The sequence below is a fragment of the Dendrobates tinctorius genome, unplaced genomic scaffold (assembly GCF_039654945.1).
Source record: "Dendrobates tinctorius isolate UK_male_01 unplaced genomic scaffold, ASM3965494v1 ptg000082l, whole genome shotgun sequence".
Taxonomy (NCBI): domain Eukaryota; kingdom Metazoa; phylum Chordata; class Amphibia; order Anura; family Dendrobatidae; genus Dendrobates; species Dendrobates tinctorius.
Window position 1 is genome coordinate 14,849,990 of NW_027361750.1, and position 21,095 is coordinate 14,871,084.

At 41.5% G+C, this 21,095-nt stretch overlaps 1 protein-coding gene across 1 annotated transcript in view; it reads right to left on the reverse strand.

The window, feature by feature from the left end:
- Positions 1-21,095, reverse strand: part of NKAIN3 (sodium/potassium transporting ATPase interacting 3) — a 1,129,849-nt gene that overhangs the window by 48,904 nt on the left and 1,059,850 nt on the right. The window contains exon 5 of the mRNA XM_073583933.1: positions 15,104-15,164. Coding sequence (XP_073440034.1) covers positions 15,104-15,164 — 61 coding nt within the window. The remainder of the gene's footprint in view (positions 1-15,103; positions 15,165-21,095) is intronic.

A 21,095-nucleotide genomic window follows, 5' to 3' on the forward strand; every position in this document is an offset into this window, starting at 1 on the left:
AAAAACGTAAGTGTGAAACAGGCGTAAGTGACACACGCTGGTCCTTTCAGTGCAGCACGCATGCAGCCCCGGACATGTAAGGGCATGACAGACCTGTAATTGCTCGATCTCGCGTGCCAGAGCCTCGCGTGTCCCTCTAGTAAGCTTGACGCGTACCGCGGGGGTATGCCGGAGTCTCGTTCGTTAACGGAATTAAGCTGACAAATCGCTAGCACAACTAAAAATGGACATCCACCACCACCCACTGAATCGACAAAGCTTACAATCTGTCCATCTTTTCTGTAGATGGCATGGTAGAGGTTTCCCGGGTGGAATCGAATTAAGCCGCAGGCTCCACTCCTGGTGGTGCCCTTCTGGACATTCCTTTAAGGTTCAGCTTTGCAACCATACTGCCCCCGGAAACCAAACACTTTGCCTTCATGGACGATGTTTGGAGGTTTGTGGGAATGACGCCGTCCGATCAGCAGTTGGCATAATTTATGGTGGGAAGTCCGACGGTATATGATCGTCTTCGATTTCAGATTTTTATTTTTTTTTTTATTTTACATTTTTATTCCAGCCTTTCTTGACTTCATAAGGGCATGACATGCCTATATGTCTCCTCCTCCTCCTTTTTCTCCTCCACCTCTTTTCTATATGTAGTTGCCCTTTTCCATATGCTATTTTTGTATTCTGAGCATTTTGTCTGCTTTGGGACACCTTTAAAGGTGTTTTGTAATTGTTTTCTATGTGTTAGTATGTGTTTGTGTTTGCATACCATTGTTTTCAATGGTGTTCGACAGTTTCGTCGAACGTTCGACGAACATTTGACGAACTTGCCTCCTGTTCGACTAACCAAAACGAACTCGAACACTAGCGGGGTGGCTCAACACTACTCCTGATATATAGACGTACATTTTTAATGTTTAAAATATGCTATATATATCTGGTATCTGGTGATACTGTACCCTTTCTGCCAGGAAGTCCTCCTCCACCCACCACTCTAAGTGTATCATTGACACCTGGAACATTGTCCCACATGTGTGATTATTTCTTGCGGATCTTCTTGTTATATTGTGGTGTGATCCATCCTGAGCGTGTGACAGTCTGTGGGTTAGTCCTGCAATTTAGATGTACATTTAAAAATTACCCAAACACTGGTGTATACAGCTCTACGCTTGTGATTAGTGTTGAGCATTCCGATACCGCAAGTATCGGGTATCGGCCGATACTTGCTGTATCGGAATTCCGATACCGACTTCCGATATTTTTTCAATATCGGAAATCGGCATCGGAATCGGAAGTTCAGTTGATTGACGGCCTGACGTCATCATGATGCGCGGTGTGTGCGCATCATGATGCGCCGTCATTTCGGGCCTTCCGGGGGTCTCTGCCGGCCTGCCGGGGGGCTGTGCCGGCCTGTCGGGGGGCTGTGTGGACTGCCCGGGGTCTGTACCGGCCTGCCGGGGGGCTGTGCCGGCCTGCCGGTGGTCTGTGCACCCTGTGGGGGTCTGTACCGGCCTGCCGGGGGGCTGTGCCGGCCTGCCGGGGGGCTGTGCTGATGTCCGGGGGTCTGTGCAAGCATTGTCCGATGGGACTACAAGTCCCATCGGGCGATGCCTGCTACCATGACAGTGATTGACACATTAGCCAATGATGGGACAGTAGTAGTCCCATCATCCGGCTAATGTGTTAAATGTTAAAAAAAAAAAAAAAAAAAAATACTACATACATACTACATGCATGCTACATACATACTACATGCATGCTACATACATACTACATATATACTACATACATACTACATACATGCTACATACATACTGCATGCTACATACATACTACATGCTACATACATACCACATATATACTACATACATACAATACATTCATACAATACATACATAGACATACAGTACATATAACATAGAGTAACATACTTACCAATACTTGTCACATTGTTCCCCGAAGCCATTGTCTTTTCCGGGATAAATATTAACATAACAAACCACAAAAATACTCACCCACGATCCGAAGCAGTCCACGAGTGTGTCCCACGACGATCTTGGGTAGAGAACGGCAGCATCAGATGATGCTGCCGTTCTCTACGGGCTGCAGGAATCCAATGATGGAAGGTAGGTATCCTTCCGCACTGTATTCCTCCGCCACTTAAAAAAAAAAAGTCCCTAGTCTCACTTTATGCCATTGCTGTGTGGGAATTTCCCACACAGCAATGGCATAAAGTGAGACTAGGGACTTTTTTTTTTTTAAGTGGCGGAGGAATACAGTGCGGAAGGATACCTACCTTCCGTCATTGGATTCCTGCAGCCCGTAGAGAACGGCAGCATCATCTGATGCTGCAGTTCTCTACCCAAGATCGTCGTGGGACACACTCGTGGACTGCTTCGGATCGTGGGTGAGTATTTTTGTGGTTTGTTATGTTAATATTTATCCCGGAAAAGACAATGGCTTCGGGGAACAATGTGACAAGTATTGGTAAGTATGTTACTCTATGTTATATGTACTGTATGTCTATGTATGTATTGTATGAATGTATTGTATGTATGTAGTATATATGTGGTATGTATGTAGCATGTAGTATGTATGTAGCATGCATGTAGTATGTATGTAGCATGCATGTAGTATATATGTAGTATGTATGTAGCATGTAGTATGTAGCATGCATGTAGTATATATGTAGTATGTATGTAGCATGTAGTATGTATGTAGCATGCATGTAGTATATATGTAGTATGTATGTAGCATGTAGTATGTATGTAGCATGCATGTAGTATATATGTAGTATGTATGTAGCATGTAGTATGTATGTAGCATGTAGTATGTATGTAGCATGCATGTAGTATATATGTGGTATGTATGTAGCATGCATGTAGCATGCATGTAGTATGTATGTAGTATGTATGTAGTATATATGTAGTATGTATGTAGCATGTATGTAGTATGTATGTAGCATGCATGTAGCATGCAGTATGTATGTAGCATGCATGTAGTATATATGTAGTATGTATGTAGCATGTAGTATGTAGCATGCATGTAGTATATATGTAGTATGTAGCATGTAGTATGTATGTAGCATGCATGTAGTATATATGTGTTATGTATGTAGCATGTAGCATGCATGTAGCATGCATGTAGTATGTATGTAGTATATATGTGGTATGTATGTAGCATGCAGTATGTATGTAGCATGCATGTAGTATATATGTAGTATGTATGTTGCATGTAGTATTTATGTAGTATGAATGTAGCATGTATGTAGTATGTAGTATGAATGTAGCATGTATGTAGTATGCATGTTGTATGTATGTAGCATGTAATTTTTTTTTTTTTTTTACATTTAACACATTAGCCGGATGATGGGACTACTACTGTCCCATCATTGGCTAATGTGTCAATCACTGTCATGGTAGCAGGCATCGCCCGATGGGACTTGTAGTCCCATCGGACGATGCCTGCACAGACCCCCGGAGCCTGCACAGACCACCGGCAGGCCGGCACAGCCCCCCGGCAGGCCGGCACAGCCCCCCGGAGCCTGCACAGACCACCGGCAGGCCGGCACAGACCACCGGAGCCTGCACAGACCCCCTGGCAGGCCGGCACAGCCCCCCGAAAGGCCCGTACAGACCCCAGAGAGGCTGTACAAGGGCAGGAAGGGGTTTTTCTTATTCCGATACCGGAAGTCCCATAGACTTGAATGGGACTTCCGGTATCGGAATCGGCGATGTCGATACTTTTTTTAAAGATCGGCCGATACCATCCGATACGATACTTTGAAGTATCGGACGGTATCGCTCAACTCTACTTGTGATACATTACCCATTTCCTGCTTTTTATATTCTGGTCTAATCCAAACTGACCAAGTGAGAGTTATTTTCTGACTGAGGAAATAAATACTGAGATTGACAACAATGACTCCTACACTGTGTACAGCTGTACTCTTCAGATCCATTACCATTTTACGGCTTTTTATATTGTGTTGTAATCCATACTGAGCCTGAGAGCATCTGTGCCTGCCTCCTGAAATATCTACGGAGATTTAGAATGTTTAAACTATACTATATATACCTGCTATCTGATGATACTGTACACTTTTTCTACTATTTATATTCTTGTCTAATCCATACTGAGCCTGTGAGCGTCTCTGTGTGACTGATGGAATATATAGGGAGATTGACAATTATCCTTTGACTGTATAGGGCTGTACGCTTCTGATACAGTGCCATATATCTGATGTTATTTTGGGTAGATTTTCTCCAAAATTTTGAAGTATGGTGAAAGAGGCCGCGGACGTGGGGGGGCCAGCTGGTGCTGATGGTGGTGGTGCATCTTCTAGTAGTGGCAAAAGCACAATAGCAGCTAAGGCAGGAGGTGTTGAGCCTGCGTCATGGTCTGGCTCCAGAATGCCTGGAAGGCTACCTTTTCTGGGAGTAGATTAACCACTTTAAAAGCCAGAGCATCAGGAACTGGTTTTGGCTTACATTGCCGAAACAGTCTCCAGCAAATATGCCCTCCTCTTCTGAAGTTTCAAAAAATGCAAGCACTGAGTTGTCAAGTGCTGGCTCCTGGTCAGGAAGAACCCCTTTCCTTGTGTCCTTCACCCCCATCAAAAGTGAATGATGCAGCAGGCCACACTTCACATTATTCCATGTAGCTCTTTCTATCATACCATGCCTGGGTTATCAAGTCAAATCGTGAATTCCCCAGTCCAAGATGAATCTGACATGGAGTGTGGGTGGCCAGCCAGGGCAGTGTGATTAATCGGTACCGGGCCGGTGTCTCAGAGGGATGTGTCACGTTGGTGGTGATGATCCGTTCCGTGGCCCTGGGCGTCCATGCAAAGGGGTGAATTACGTTTATAGGTGAATGATACGTGATGCCACCTGTGGTTTCTGATCAGATTGACCCGCGCTGCAGTGTCGCTTCTCTGGGACAGATGTTGTGGTATAGATAAGATGTAGAAGCCCTGCACAGGTAGGGCCGTAGTTGCAGGGCAGATGAAAGAGTTGGTAGATGGTGTGCAGTGCAGGATGTAGCAGAGCCGTGCGCCAGGCGCAGGAGAAAGATGACAGACACAGTCGTGCAGTTCCTTTACCTGTACTTGGTAAGTGCCATCCAGGACCCAGAGCACAGATGGAGAAGGAGTTGGTCAGCCTGGAAGCAAATTTGGAATTCTCTCTCTGCAGTTAGGTAGTGTGGCCTCCGTTCTAGCGCTTATCTGAGGTACTCGTAGTACTGAGTTCACTGAAGTTCCCCCTGTTGACTCTCTTTTGGAACTTTCTCATATGGCAGGCAGCCATAGCCTTTTCGTTCTGACTCACACAAGTCGCTGCTGTGGCCTCTGAGCCTTAGTTGTGAACAGAGCATTTACAGCTGCTACTTCCTCCGGTTTCTGCTGCAGGACTGTCAGTGTCCCTACAAACTCGGAGACCGGAATCCGGACCATGCGCTCCAGCTAGGAGTGAGCCTTAACTCTGCTTATCCTTCAGCTCCCGTTCTCACATCCACACACTTCCCCTTCCCTTCACAGACTGCCCTAACTTACCTCCTCCCGACCACAGAGAGCAGCTCCTCAGCAGTCAGGCTTAGAGGTCTCCCTGCTGGCCTGGAGTGGGAACTGTGTTGTGTGTTGGTTTAACTGCTAGAGAGATCCTTCGTTGCTCCCAAGCATGACATCACACTCCCTAGGAGGAAGGTAATGCCACTGTGGCGACCGTACTTCTGGGGGCGCCACAAGTGCACTGATGCCCAGCCACTGCTAGATGATTCTGCGAGTACATTGACCCAGACCACTACATTCCCCTCGCACTCTACACAGCCAGAATCTGACCCTGATGAAACTTAGGTTCCCCTTCCCGCATACTATACCACCTTACTCGGTGACAAAGAGGAAGGTGCAGATGAAAGTGCAGGTTCCTTGAGCAGGTGGGGGAGCATACTCATGGGCGACGGCTCTGGAACAGAGCCCCACATAGTACACAAAAGTGTCTCTGCCGGTGGGAGGGCCCTCCACCTGCTGTCAGACACACCGCCGTACTATGAGGGGCCCTATGCCAGTGCCGTCGCCAACGAGTGGGCTCCCCCTGCTTGCTCAGGATCACAGCACTTGCAAAGTTGAAATGCTTACCTCTCCCTGCTCCACCGCCGTGACGTCTTCCGCATTTCCTGACAGTGAGATTCTGGTCAGAGAGCGCGATGACATCACGTCTGTACGCCCTCTGTCTAAACAGTCCAAGAGCAGTGAGATGTAATATGGGGACGATGAGGAGTCAAGACTAGTACAGGGATTCCCTAGCGAGGAGACTTATTTAATTGTTTTCAGTGTTGGGACAGCAATTTTTGCAGAGCACTATACTCTGGAGAATGATATATGAGGCCCACCATACACTGGAGCGTTCCAAAGTTGGACATCAGACACTAGAGCAGCATTTACTGGGCTCATTATACACTGGAGCATTAGAAATGGGGCCCATTATATATATGTTATACAGTGGAGCTTCATCCATGGAGACCAACATATACTGTAGCATTATGTAGAGCTCATCATATACTGTATGGAACATTATATGGGACGAATGATTCTGTATGGAGAAATATATGAGCCTCATTACTCTGTATAGCGCACTATGCGGTGGCCATAATACTGTATGGAGTAATACACTGTCCGTTTTTGGAGCTATTGGAGAATTTAAAATGGATATCAGTCATGAGATGTAAGAAGTGAAGTATTTTTCATTGTACTATACCGCTATTTCTCTGCCGTATCAGAGGATCATGAATTGTGGCATGTGTTAAAGGAGCCCAGTGACACTCTTTGGCCCAGGGCCCATGAAAACTTGGAGCCAGCCCTACCCCCCCACTACTTTAGCCAAATAACCCCCAGTTTTCAATGCCTAACTATTATTATAAAGTAAATTAAGGTTGACAAGCTTAAGTAATAAGAATTGATGCTTTTGGCATTAAAATGGGCACTGTAGATGTGTTTCCTGTCCTCCACTCCATGCCGACCTTGGTTCCCCATTGACTTGCATTGGGTTTCGTGTTTCAGTCGGCCTTTGACTTTTCACGATAATCGGCCGATTGCGTTCGACCCGACTTTTGAGAAAGTCGGGTTTCATGAAACCTAACTCAACCCGAAAAAAGGCAAAGTCGCTCATCTCTATTTTCTATGGATGTATAAATATCACTGTTCCCTCTATGTTAAAAAAAATACAAAACTGCAGAATGATAAATCTATAATTTGGCTCATTGAACTCATTAGTATGTTGTTTCAACTTGTTCCTTTAGAGATTGCTCAGCTTAGGTGGAACACTGATGGGCATATTAGTAGGGGGATGGCTTAGTGTTGCATTAGTAAAGAGAATTAACTAAACCACTGGTCTTTAGAAAAATGCTGCCTACCTCCACCACCTCTACCAAACCTATGACTTTACATTTTTTTATGAGTCATGATATCCTAGTACCATGTACAGTGCTAGAGATTTGGACCATGTCATCACAGGACTGCTAGAAGTGATTCATCTATGATGTAGGTGTGCAGTTGTGCTCAAAAGTTTACATACCCAGGCAGAATTTTTCCTTCCTTCAAAGAATATAAATGATAACACAAAAACTTTTTCTCCGCTCATGGTTAGTGGTTGGGTGAAGCCATTTATTGTCAAACTACTATGTTTTCTCTTTTTAAATCATAATAACAACCCAAAACATCCAAATGACCCTGAACAAAAGTTCACATACCCCATTTCTTATCACGGTGTATTGCCCCCTCTAACATCAATGACAGCTTGAAGTCATTTGTGGTAGTTGTGGATGAGGTTCTTTATTTTCTCAGATGGCAAAACTGCCCACTGTTCTTGACAAAAGGCCTCCAGGTCCTGTAAATTCCTGGGCTGTCTAGCATGAACTGTGCGCTTGAGATCTCCCCAGAGTGGCTCAATGATATTGAGGTCAGGAAATGGCCACTCCAGAACATTCACTTTGTTGAGCTGTAGCCAATGACAGGTCGAGTTGGCCTTGTATTTTGGATCGTTGTCATGTTGAAACGTCCAAGTACATCCCAGGCACAGCTTCCGGGCTAATGATTGCAAATTTGCCCCCAGTATTTGCTGACAACATGCTGCATTCATCTGTCCTTCAACTTTGACCAAGTTTCCTGTGCCTTTGTAGCTCACACATCCCCAAAACATCAACGATCCACCTCCTTGCTTTACTGTAGGAATGGTGTTCATTATAGGCCTTGTTGACCTCTCTCCAAATGTAACGTTTATGGTTGTGGCCAAAAAGTTTAATTTTGGTCTCATCCCTCCAAATTACCTTGTTCCATAAGTTTTGAGGCTTGACTCTGTGCTGTTTTGCATATTGTAGGTGAGATACTTTGTGGCAGTAATGGCTTTTTTCTGGCGACTCGACCATGCAGCCCATTTTTCTTCAAGTGCCTCCTTATTGTGCATCTTAAAACAGCCACACCGCTAGCTTTCAGAGAGTCCAGTATTTCAGATGATGTTATTTGTGGGTTTTTCTTTGCATCCCAAACAGTTTTCCTGGCAGTTGTGGACAAAATTTTTGTTGGTCTACCTGACCATGATTTCGTTTTTACAGAGTCCCTGATTTTCCATTTTGTTAATCACAGTTTGAATGTTGATGACTGGCGTTACCAATTCCTTGGATATCTTTTTGTATCCCTTTCCTGTTTTATACAGTTCAATTAACTTTTCCTGTAGATCTGCAAACAATTCTTTTGCTTTTCCCATGACTCACAATCCAGAAATGTCAGTGGCTGGATGAAAGATGCAAGAGTCTGTCTGGGTCCCAGAAACTCACTCAGCTTTTATGCACACACACACTGATTACAAGCAAACAAGTCACATGTGATGATGTTACCTTTAGTATCCATTCAAACGCATTTGTGTCAACTTCTGTGCATGTTATCAGGCCAAAATCACCAGGTTATGTGAACATTTGATCAGGGTCATTTGGGTTGTCATTATGATTTAAAAAGAGAAAGCAGAGTAGTTTGACAATAAATTGCTTCACCCAACCACTAACCATGAGTGGAGAAAAAGTTTTGGTGTTATCATTCATATTTTCTGAAAAAAGCCTAAGAAAGCAAAAATTCTGCTGGGTATATAGACTTTTGAGCACAGCTGTAAATTATACTAGCAGGGTGACAGGCAAATGGCATGTTTCTTCAAATTGTACACTTTTGAAAACTTTCTTTAAAGGAAAGCTATAATCAGAAAATGGCCTGCTGATCAAATCGGATGTTTGTGTTAATTTTTTTCCTTTTTGGCAATATTTTTTTTTCCTTTTTATGTCACAATCTGTACTGAAGATAAAACAAATAGATTTTGCAGTTTTCACACTGGTACTAGGACTATTTAATATTACTTTCCTGTTTCAGGAAACAACTCGTGCACATTGCCACAACAAACAGGCTCTAACTCTATCTTTTGTATTGAAGCATCTAACAAGCCTGTGCACATGCCATTATGAAGGGGGGGCAGAGTCAAGTGTGAAATCAGACTATTTTTATTGGTGGATTCTGTATTATTGGCAGTGCATAGAGGTCTTACCTATCAGTGTAATGTGGCTTCTGATAATATGGAGCCTTACTGTATTCTCTTCCTAAAAGGACAGAAAATCCAAAAAACTCCAATGGCCAGTGTGAAAATTGAAACATTGCTATATATTTTTTCTTAATAAAGATACGAAGGAAGAAAAAAACATTGCCAAAATAAAAAAAAAATGTAACACAAAATCCTGAACAATTTGTAATTTTTCGGATAATTAGCTTCCCTTTAAAAATTATTAAATTATACATTTCTGAACTTAGTATAGATTTAATAAACTTTTTCATAGAAAAAGTGGAGGATTTGCTTATAGAAAACAACATATTCTATTCTCATTTTTCAGAGACCCTTTGGACAATGAACGCGGTGACCTGCTGACCCAATTTTTCTTTTTACATTTTTTTACAAATCTCACTCACAGTATAAAACACATTCACCCACTTAGATAAGCTTTACATTTCCAAGTAACTATATACTTAGGTCTGCAGAAAGTAGAAAATAATATTCTAATATATTTATTGTTTAGAAAATTAGGCTTTTATAGGAACATAAAATGATATTGCCTTTTAAATCCATCTCCTTAAAATGGAAATGTGCTGTTTAGTATTCCATGGGAAATGACTTGGATTACTTTTGTAATATCTTGTAAGCTTCCTGTATGATTGGACATACATAAATTATGTAGACATACTGTTATTTATTCTAGAACACTGCAGATAATTTGAGTTCAAGATGGGTGCAGAGCTCTGCTTATTACTATAATATTGTCCATTTTCAGGGTTGTCATTATCATATTATGATAGTTAAAAGCATTTGTTTGACTCGCATATGCCTAGGAGACCCACCACGAAGTGGACACTGAGGTGGAGCCTTACACTTTATTGTAAAGACTTTATGATAGGATACTGAGTATATGAAAGAAATTATATGATCTTTGTGTATAAAAAATATTAAGTAATGTGTACAGGCATCCTGTAATAGGCACACAGCAAATAATGTATGTGCTTTATTAATAGAAATTGAGCAAAACACATACAAAAATTAAAAAGCACCCAGATGTAGCAGAGTTGGAACTTGTTGTGAGTTATATGGATATATCGGTAGTAAGGAGATTGTAAGTTTGATTTCTATTTTTGGTGAGTAAAAGGGGATCAGGAGTTTTATTTCAAATAAAGGACTTTACCTTGGATTTATCTTTATTACAACCTTACTATGAGGTTAGTAATGGGGGCATTTCCATTACTAATCCCTGGGCTTGATGTCAGTGGCCATAAAACAACTGAAATCAATTACAAACCTATTACCCCACTTGCCACTGCACCAGGGCAAGTGGGAAGATCTGAGGCTAGATAGGCCATTTCTGGGGCTGCTTAGAGCTCATGTTCTTAGTCTTGGAGGGGGACAATATCCATCGCCCCTTCCTAGGCTATTATCAGCCCGCAGCTGTCTATTTAGCCTTTGTTGGTTAGTAAATATAAGGGGACCATACGTCTTTTTTTGGGGGATTCTTCTATAATAACCAGTGAAAGCTAAGCAAACAGCTGTGAGCTGATATTAATAGCCTGGGAACCTTTATGGCTATTGGCCCCTTCCCAGAATAATAACATTAACCCCCAGCTGTCGCCTTTCACTCAGCTGGTTGTGAAAATTGCGGAGGACCCCACACTGTCTTTTTTTTTATTTTTTTTTTGTTTATTAACAACCTCAGTTCATAACCTCCAGGTGTTCCAGCAGCTGGAAACTCCAGTGACCTTAAAATGTCCCTCAAAGATTCCTATGAGGTTTCCAGGCCTTGCAGCTGCTGGGAATCCCGTGACCTTTAAGGGTAACTGAGTTTATAGCCACTGGGTCTCATGGTAGGTCGAGTGACAGACTGATGAATGATGGAGTGCAGAATGCCAAAATCTTAGCTGCTCATCAGTCTGGCACTGGCATTTGCAAACCAAGAGAAACAACTGCTATAAACTCAGGTAACCTTAGTGTACTTGTTAATAAATTTAAAAAATTTAAAACTTGGCGTAGATTTTCCCATAATTTTCATAACTAGCTAAAGGAAAGCCAATGGCTGGGGGCTGATGTTAATATTCTGGGAAGGGGTCAATAGCCATAAAGGTTCCCAGGCTATTAACCCCTTCATGACATGCACTGTACGGTACTAGTACTGCAAATTTTGTGTCCCCCTTTGATGTGGGCTCCAGCGGTGAGCCCACATCTTTCCTGGGACATGTCAGCTGTTTTGAACAGCTGACATGTGCCTGGAACAGTCGCGGGTGTAATCGCGATCCACCCATGGCTATTAACCAATTAAATTCTGCTGTCAAACTCTGGCAGTAGCATTTAAAGATTCTGGCCATTGAGCCAGAAATCCACCCACCGGTGATTCCCGTTGTGTGATCGCGGGTCACCGGTGGGTTGGCATGACAACCAGAGGACTCCTGGAGACCTCTATGGTTGTCACTGCCGGATTGCTATGAGTGCCACCTGGTGGTCCGCGCGCTTAGCAAGTCAAAAAATCTACTACATACAGGTGGTCTGATCATCGCCTGATTGCTAAAGGGCGTAGCAAGAAAAAATTTAAAAGCGCCAGAATTATGTTTTTTTGGTCGCCGCGCCATTGCATTAAAATGCAATAACGGGCGTTCAAAAGATTGTTTCTGCACGAAAATGGTATAATTAAAAACACCAGCTCGGCACGCAAAAAATAAGCCCTCACTCAACCTAAGATCATGAAAAATGGAGATGCTACGGGTCTTGGAAAATGACACAATTGTTTTTTTTTTTTAGCAAACTTTGGATTTTTTTTTCACCACTTAAATAAAAAAGAACCTATACATGTTGGGTGTCTATGAACTTATAATGACCTGGAGAATCATAACGACAGGTCAATTATAGCATTTGCAAGCCCTCCTATGGACAAATTGTCAGCAAAATAAAAAAGTTATGGCTCTGGGAAGAAGGGAAGTGAAAAACAGAAACGCAAAATGAAAAGGGCTGTGGTGTGTAATGGTTAATACCAGCTCACAGGTGTTTGCTTAGCCTTTACTGGCTATTATAGCAGAGACCACCCCAAAAAATGATGTGGGGTCCCCCCTATATTTAATAACCAGCAAAGGCTAAACAGGCAGCTGTGGGCTGAAAATAATAGCTTAGGAAGGGGCCATGATATTGGCCCTCTCCCATAGTAAGAACATCAGTATTCAGCCATCCCAGAAATGGTGCATCCATAAGATACTTAAGGTTGTCCCATAAAACGATACTTACAGTTGTCCTATAATACATTGGCACTTATAGCTGTTCTATAATACATTGTCACTTCTGGATATCCTATAATACATTCATCATTACAGTTGCCATATTATACATTAGTCTGGGGGAAAATGTGTGTAAATGGGTAAGTAACTGGTTTAGTGATAGAAAGCAGAGGGTGGTTATAAATGGTATATTCTCTAACTGGGTCGCTGTGACCAGTGGGGTACTGCAGGGGTTGGTGATGAGTCCTATTCTCTTCAGCATATTTATTATCGATCTGGTAGAAGGTTTGCACAGTAAAACATCAATATTTGCAGATGATACATATCTATATATAGCAGTCAATACAAGAGAAGATAGTATTCTGCTACAGATGGATCTGGATAAGTTGGAAACTTGGGCCAAAAGGTGGCACATGCGATTTAACAATGATAAATGTCAGGTTATACACATGGGAAGAATCAATCAATATCGCCATTACACACTGAATGGGAAACCACTGGGTAAATTTGACACGGAGAAGGACTTGGGGATCCTAGTTAATGATAAATTTACCTGGAGCAGCCAGTGCCAGGAAGCGGCTGCCAAGGCAAACAGGATCATGGGGTGCATTAAAAAAACTCTGGATACACATGATGAGAGCATTTTACTGCCTCTGTACAAATCTCTGGTTAGACTGCACATGGAGTACTGTGTACAGTTTTGGGCACCGGTGCTCAGGAAGGATATAATGGAACTGGATTGAGGACAAAGGAGGGCAACAAAATTAATAAAGGGGATGGGGGAACTACAATACCCAGAGAGATTAGCAAAATTAGGAATATTTAGTCTAGAAAAAGGAAGACTGAGGGGCGATCTAATAACCTTGTAAAAGTATATAAGGGGACAATATAAATATTTCTCCGAGCATCTGTTTTATACCAAGGAAGGTGACGGTCACAAGGGGGCATTCTCTGCGTCTGGAGGAGAGAAGGTTTTTCCATCAACATAGAAGAGGATTCTTAGAGGAGTTGGTGATGGCAAACTCAGTCGAGGGGTTCAAGAGAGGCCTGGATGTCTTCCTGGACCATAACAATATTATATCTTACAGTTATTAGGTTCTTTAGAAGGACGTTGATCTGGGGATTTATATTGATTGAATATAGGCTGAACTGGATGGACAAATGTCTTTTTTCGGCTTTGCTAACTATGTTACTTATACTGCAGCTTCCTATAATACATTGGCACTTACATCTGTCGTATATTACAATGAAACTTGCGATTCTCCTATTATACATTGGAAATAACAGTTGTCATATAACACATTGGTTCTTACTGCTGTCCTATAATACATTGTTTCTTACCGCTGTCCTATAATACTTTGGTCCTCACAGTTGTCCAATAATACAGTGGTACTTATACTGACTGTCACTATCCTATGATACTTTGACAGTTACAGCTTTCCTATAATAAATTGGTCCTTACAGCTGTCCTATAATACATTGTTTATTACCGCTGTCCTATTATATATTGGTCCTTATACTGTTGTTAAGTAAAGAAAGTGTAGTCAGCTTACCGGTCTGCAATGAAATCCCCAAGCCTACCAACGCCCAGCACGGATTGTGGTGAGCATCCACATCAATTAGGAACAAGAAAAAAAAAAAAAGGTGATCCAGCTTGAGACAGGGGCAGCTGCAACTTTACAAAGCTTTATTGGACAACTTAAAAATGTGATAGTTCTTTAAAAGTGTCTCCATAGCAAACACCGAGCACACCAGTGAGGAGGATCAACGCGTTTCAACTAAAGAGTCTTAGTCATATAAGCTAAAGCTTTGTAAAGTTGCAGCCGCCTCCGTCTCAAGCTGGATCACCTTTTTTTTTTCTTATACTGTTGTTATCCTATAACACATTGGTCCTTACAGTTTTGCTATTATACATTGGTACTTATACTGTTGTTATTTTATAATACTTTGATAGTTACAGTTTTCCTATAATACATTGGTGTTACAGCTGTCCTATATTACATTGGTCCTTATACTGTTGTTATCCTATAATATACTGCTCAAAAAAATAAAGGGAACACTTAAACAACAAAATGTAACTCCAAGTCAGTCACACTGTGAAATCAGCACTGATTGTGATTCAATTTCTCCTGCTGTTGCGCCAATGGAATAAACAACAGGTAGAAATGATAGGAAGGTCACCAACATCCATGTGTCTGCTTAGTAAGAATGTCTAGTGTTCCCTTTATTTTTTTGAGCAGTTGTACATTGGTCCTTACAGTTTTCCTATTATTCATTGGTACTTACAACTGTCTTCTTCATCTGTGAAAACGCTGATCACGTAACAGGCATAGACAAAACCGATGAGCTGCACAGAGAAAGCAAAAAAAAATCTCAGTTAATAGGGCAATTATGAGTAGGATTTATAAAGCGGAGAGTCAACATTGGTAACGTGAATAAGAAGGTATTATAAGCTCATTACGAATAGGAAAGTACATAAACAATACTGCACTATAATAAACCTCTGAGAATGCAGATTTAGATGAAGAGGTTACTTGTGTTCATCATCAAGGAATATAACAAAAACCATGATAAAAAGACATAGCGCCGGTTACATTAAGACGGCTCTTAATGATGGGCGTTCAGGAGTAAGATGCACCAAATTCCTTAACAAGTCTCTGCGACTCTGAAGACTGGAGATACATTTCCGGTGAACCTTATGTCAGAAACGTGATGAATGAATTGTGTGGGCTTCACCATGCCCCATCTCACCCCAACTCTTAACAGGCTTATTAGAGCTTGTCTTTTTTTGTACAAGTTACAGTTGTGAATGACGCCATCGTTTTTTGGGTTTTGTTTTTACGGTGGTCAGTGTGTGGGAAAAATGACCTGACAATATTATTCACTGGTCAGTACAATTCCTGCAATACCAAACTCAAAGTTTTTTCATACAATTTGAAATTTTCTTTTTCTTTTTGGTGCAATGTGTAAATAATTTTATATTTGCTAGAATGGCCTTTCTCCACATGATGATATCAAATATATTTAATTTTGAAAAAAATATATTTTTGAATGGGGAAAAGAGGGGTGATTAAATCTTTTATTTTTTCTATCTTCATTGCAATTTTTTTTTATACATGTTACTTTGTTTTTTAGTCTCTTTAGGAGGCTTTGATCTGAGATTGTTCGATCATCCATACAATGTACTGCAATGCAATTGTTGCAGTACTTATTGTAACTGATGGGCTAAGATGGCAGCCTACAATCGCATTATAAGGAGTTCCTTCCATAAAGTATATGAGACTCACCCATTCAAGTCTATGGGTGCACAAACAAAAGTCGGATGCCATACGGAGCCAACTGTTACGGCGGCGGAACACGCTTAAAAAAAATATAAATAAACGTGTTCGCCGCCCGGGGTCCACCGTGCGGCAGATGGAAAAACCGCAGCTAGAAGACACAGAGCACTGTGGCGGTAATGTGCATGGGGTTCTATATCACCCAGGTGCAATCAAGCAGTCTCTGTTAAGTGCACAGAGCTGCTACAAGAAAAATAGAAAAGTAACGCTGAGCCCGTTAGTAACACAGGGACTCAGCGACACACATGCGATAGGCAACAACTGGAGTAGTTAAAACGTCACTACGTCCGACACCTACCGTAGTAACAAGTGTGCTGGCGTCGCAACCGCAGACGCAGAAATAAGCTGCAACTGCAGCGCGGCGTAAACAGAGCCGCAAGCAAGGCTCTACAAGGATGCTGGCGCAATGCAGGACGCTTAGCTGCTGCACAAGGTATGGCTGGAGCGCGCTGGTGCTAGCACTGCTACTGGTGGCTGCCCAATCACTCACACAAGCGTAATATCAGAGGGAAGGGGTTTCATAATAAGTCATCCACCAGTCCAAGCATACAATACCATACACACAGCAGCAGTATGAAAATACTAGCGCATGGCGGAACAGCCATGCGCACTTTTTATAGTGTACGGGACCTTCCGGAAGTCTCCATAACCCTGAGCTGGACCAATGGAATCAGGAGCAGGACCTGAGCACCTGACTCCTGAGCTCCAATGGGAGGTTGTCCCAGGAGCATGCTCAGAGTATGGGGTGAAGGACTTAGCCTCCGGAGAGAGTTGCTGAAAAGCAAACTCTTCTGCAATCTCTCCTGCAGTGGACGGATAGCAGGAAACTGCAGGATGTAAGGGTCTAGATCTCTGCATAGCCAGGGCAGAAATCTGACTCCTAACACCAACAGTATAACATCCGATTTTTACCGTTAAATTGCAATTCTGCAACAGAGGAAATATAAATGGTCTTGTAAATGATTATTAGCTGATGCTGGATAAAAATGAATTGTACACGTATGTACAAGAAGAAAATTGTCCCACTTTTCTGGATCAAAATCTGACCAATTTTTTAAAAATATAAAAATTGTAAAAACAGAGCAGCAGCAGAGCAAAAAGGGTGCAAAGCCTTCCTGGTAACAATCACACTATCCAGACAAGTAAAGTAACTGGAGGCACCATACAAAAAATAAGTGACAAAAAGTGCTTTTTTATTGGCCCATAATGGAACAATAAAAAAGCCTTTTTTTCACCTCTTATTGACCAATGCTTGTGTCAACCAACCTGCCCAAGTGCTGCTGTCAGAGATTGGTAGCATCATATAAATTGTAAACAGCAGGAAGTGGAGCTAGCTCTAGTTGCTGCTGTTACAGCCATGATGGCCGTGTTACAGAGTCAATGTCAGCCTAGTGTGGCGCGCTTGAGCTCACTCCAAACAACCTACCCTTAACCTGTGCCAAAAAATACGTCACACGTCATCAAAGAGTTAAATTACAATAATAAAATGTAACAGTGTTAAAAGGGTTGTCTTACAATATTATCCCATATCCACAAGTTAATTCATTAATAACTAACTGCTGGAGACCGCAGGACTGGGACCATAATGATCACTAAAATGGGGATCTAGAGATCCTTGTTTTTACAGAATAAGCATAGAGGCGGATTAATGAGTCTGTGTATAATCTCTGCTACTCTATTCAGTGCCTGTGGGATTGCTGGAGTACGTCCTTGACCTGCATTCCCTGTTGAGATCATGCAGTGTGGAAAAACAGAGGGGAGCAGGACCCTGGTCCTAGTGATTGTTAGGATTTAACAAAGTCAATGGTCTAGGAGTCTTAAGAGCCTGTCACACTAAGTGATATCGCTAGCAATATCGCTATAACATCACTGGTTTTTGTGATGTTATAGTGATATTGCTAGCGATATCGCTGTGTATAATACTTACCTCCGACCGGCTCCCCCCGCTGGTTATCGCTGATCGCGCGAGAACATCCTGGACCGTTTCTTGTCATCAGCTTCCTGCTGGGCTTCCTGTGGAGAGACGAGTGACGAGCGTGGACGCGGGCGGGAGTACGTCAGGATCGCCTAGTGTGACAGGTAAGTAGCGACCCCGACCCCTGAGATGTTGCTGGTGAGAGCTGCCTGTGTGGCAGCTCACTAGCGACCACTTAGCGATGTACCAGCGATCCTGACCGTGTCATATCGCTGGTCGGGATCGCTAGTACATCGCTAAGTGTGACAGTATCTTTAGCTTTTCACTAGGCATATCTTAGCGTAGAAAAAACTCCACTATTCAATATTTTTATTTGCCAATTAAAGTTATATCAACTGCTAGAACTATATAAATCTATTTTTTTAAGTTACTGATCTGTGCATAAAAGGGAATAATTACACTATAAAATTATTTTTGTGAGCATAAAAGACAAACGCACTCACTATGAATGACTTTCCAGCAAGCAATAGTTTATTAACAGCATCAAATAGACAAACATGTACAATAATGAGTAATGACCCTGAAAGAGCATGAAAAATAATACAATCTCTAACATCATTATCAGAATACAAATTAAATTTTAATTCAGAACATATTTCTTATGTAAAGCAAGGAATTGATAAAAAGTAACTGCTGGTTGCGTTGGGAACTTGATAATATGTATTAGAAATGGGAAAAAAGTTCTATGCTACTTATAGAATTATAAACTGGAAAGAAGGTTAGACTAAGAAAAACAAGCAACCCTATAGTTACGTTAGTTGCCAGTGCTGGTTGGTGCTGTTGGTATCATAAAGTGGGTGAGATTATATGGATCACATTTGGGGGGATGCAGCTGCAGTTTCTTATTGTAGTAACATTAAAGCAGAAGTTGGAGGAGCAGCAGTAGCAGCAGCAGGGGAATCAACTGATTGGTTCAATGCACACAGTACACCCTGGACATCATAAAAATGACAGCTAACATAAACACTTGAAGATAACAGTAACAGGAAGATAAAAAGTCACAACATATGCAGGTTTACCCCCCCAAAGGTGGCTTGCACGTTAATAACCAGACCAATTTTTGCAATTCTAACCACTGTCATTTTATGAGGTTTATAATTCTGGAACACTTCAACATATCCTGCTAATTCTAAAAATATTTTTTTTCAAGACATATTGTACCTCATGATAGTAGTACAATTTCTTTGATATAACTTGCATTTATTTGTGGAAAAAAATAAATTTGGCGAAAATTTGGAAAATTTTGCAATTTTCAAACTTTGAATTCATTTGCCCTTATGTCACACAAACTAGTTAATAATTAACATTTCCCACATATTTACTTTACATCAGCATAATTTTGTAATCATTTTTTTGTTTGGAAGTTATAAGGGTTAAATGTTGACCAACGATTTCTCATTTTTCCACCAAAATTTACAAAACCATTTTCTTTAGAGATCACTTCACATTTGAAGTAACTTTGATGAGTCTATATGATAGAAAATACCCAAAAGTGTCACCATTCTAAAAACTGCACCCCTCAAGGTGCTCAAAACCACATTCAATAAGTTTATTAACTGTTTAGGTGCTTCACAAGAATTTTTGGAATGTGGAAAAAAAATGAACAATAAACTTTTTTTTTCACAAAAAATTTAGCTTAGGACACAAACTTTATTTTCACAAGAAAAACAAAAAAAAAGGACACCAAAATTTGTTGTGCAATTTCTCATGAACAAGCCAAAATCCCATATATGGGGAAAAACACTGTTTGGGCACACAGCAGATTTCGGAAGACAAGGAGCGCCATTTGACTTTTTGAATTCAAAATTTGCTGGAACTAGTTGTTGATGCCATGTCACGTTTGAAGAGCCCCTGATGTACCTAAACAGGGGAAACCCCCCACATAGGACCCAATTTTAGAAACTAGCCCCCTCAGGAGATGTACTTAGATGCGTGGTGAGCACATTGATCCCCCAGGTGCTTCACAGAAATTTATAATGTTGAGCCATGAAAATAAAAAAATCTAATTTTCCCCACAAATATGTTTTTTAGCCCCAAATTTAACATTTTCATAAGGGTAACAGGAGAAATTGCACTGTACAATTTGTTGTACAAATTCTCCTGAGTACACTGATACCCCATAAGAGGGAATCAACTACTGTTTGTGCGCATGGCAGAGTTCGGAAGTTAAAGAGCGTCATTTGAATTTTTGAACTCAAGATTTGCTGGAATCATTAGAGTACACAATGTCCTGTTTGGAGAGCCCCTGATGTGCCTAAACAGTGAATAGCCCCCACAAGTGACCCCATTTTGGAAACTAGACCTCTCATGGAATGTATTTAGATGTGTGGTGAGCACATTGAACCCCCAAGGTGCTCACTACACAAGTTTATAGCATTGAGCCATGAAAATAAAAAAATCTAATTTTCCTTACAAAAATGTTTTTTATTCCCAAATTGTGCATTTTCATAAGTGTAACAGGAGAAATTGCACTATACAATTTGTCCAGAAACAAGCAGCAATGAATGTTGGCGAATGAGAATTGAAAATTGGCGTTATAGTGACCAATATGCTGTAGTGACCAGTACGCTGTAGTGACCAGTTCTTTATAGTGACCAATACGTTATGCCCACCTCTTGCTTCTAGAGACATGCACCCTTATGTGGGCTCTCATCGCTTCAGAAATGCCAAACATATAGATGCTGTACGTGGTTTAGGTATAGTGTGGGGCTCAGAAGGGAGGGGACAATTGGATATGGGAGCGCAGAATTTGCTGAATTTCTTTTGAGGTGCAAGGAGCCATTCTGCTTTTCCAGAGCATTTATGTTATTTTCGCCTAAAAAAATACTCAAGCTTTTTTTTTAAACCATCAACAGTTCCGTCTGTGACCACATCTTGAAGTAGACTATTCAACAGATTAATAGTACTAATGGGAAAAAAGCATTGTCTCCTCTGGAGATTGAACTTTTCTTTCTCCAGATGAAGG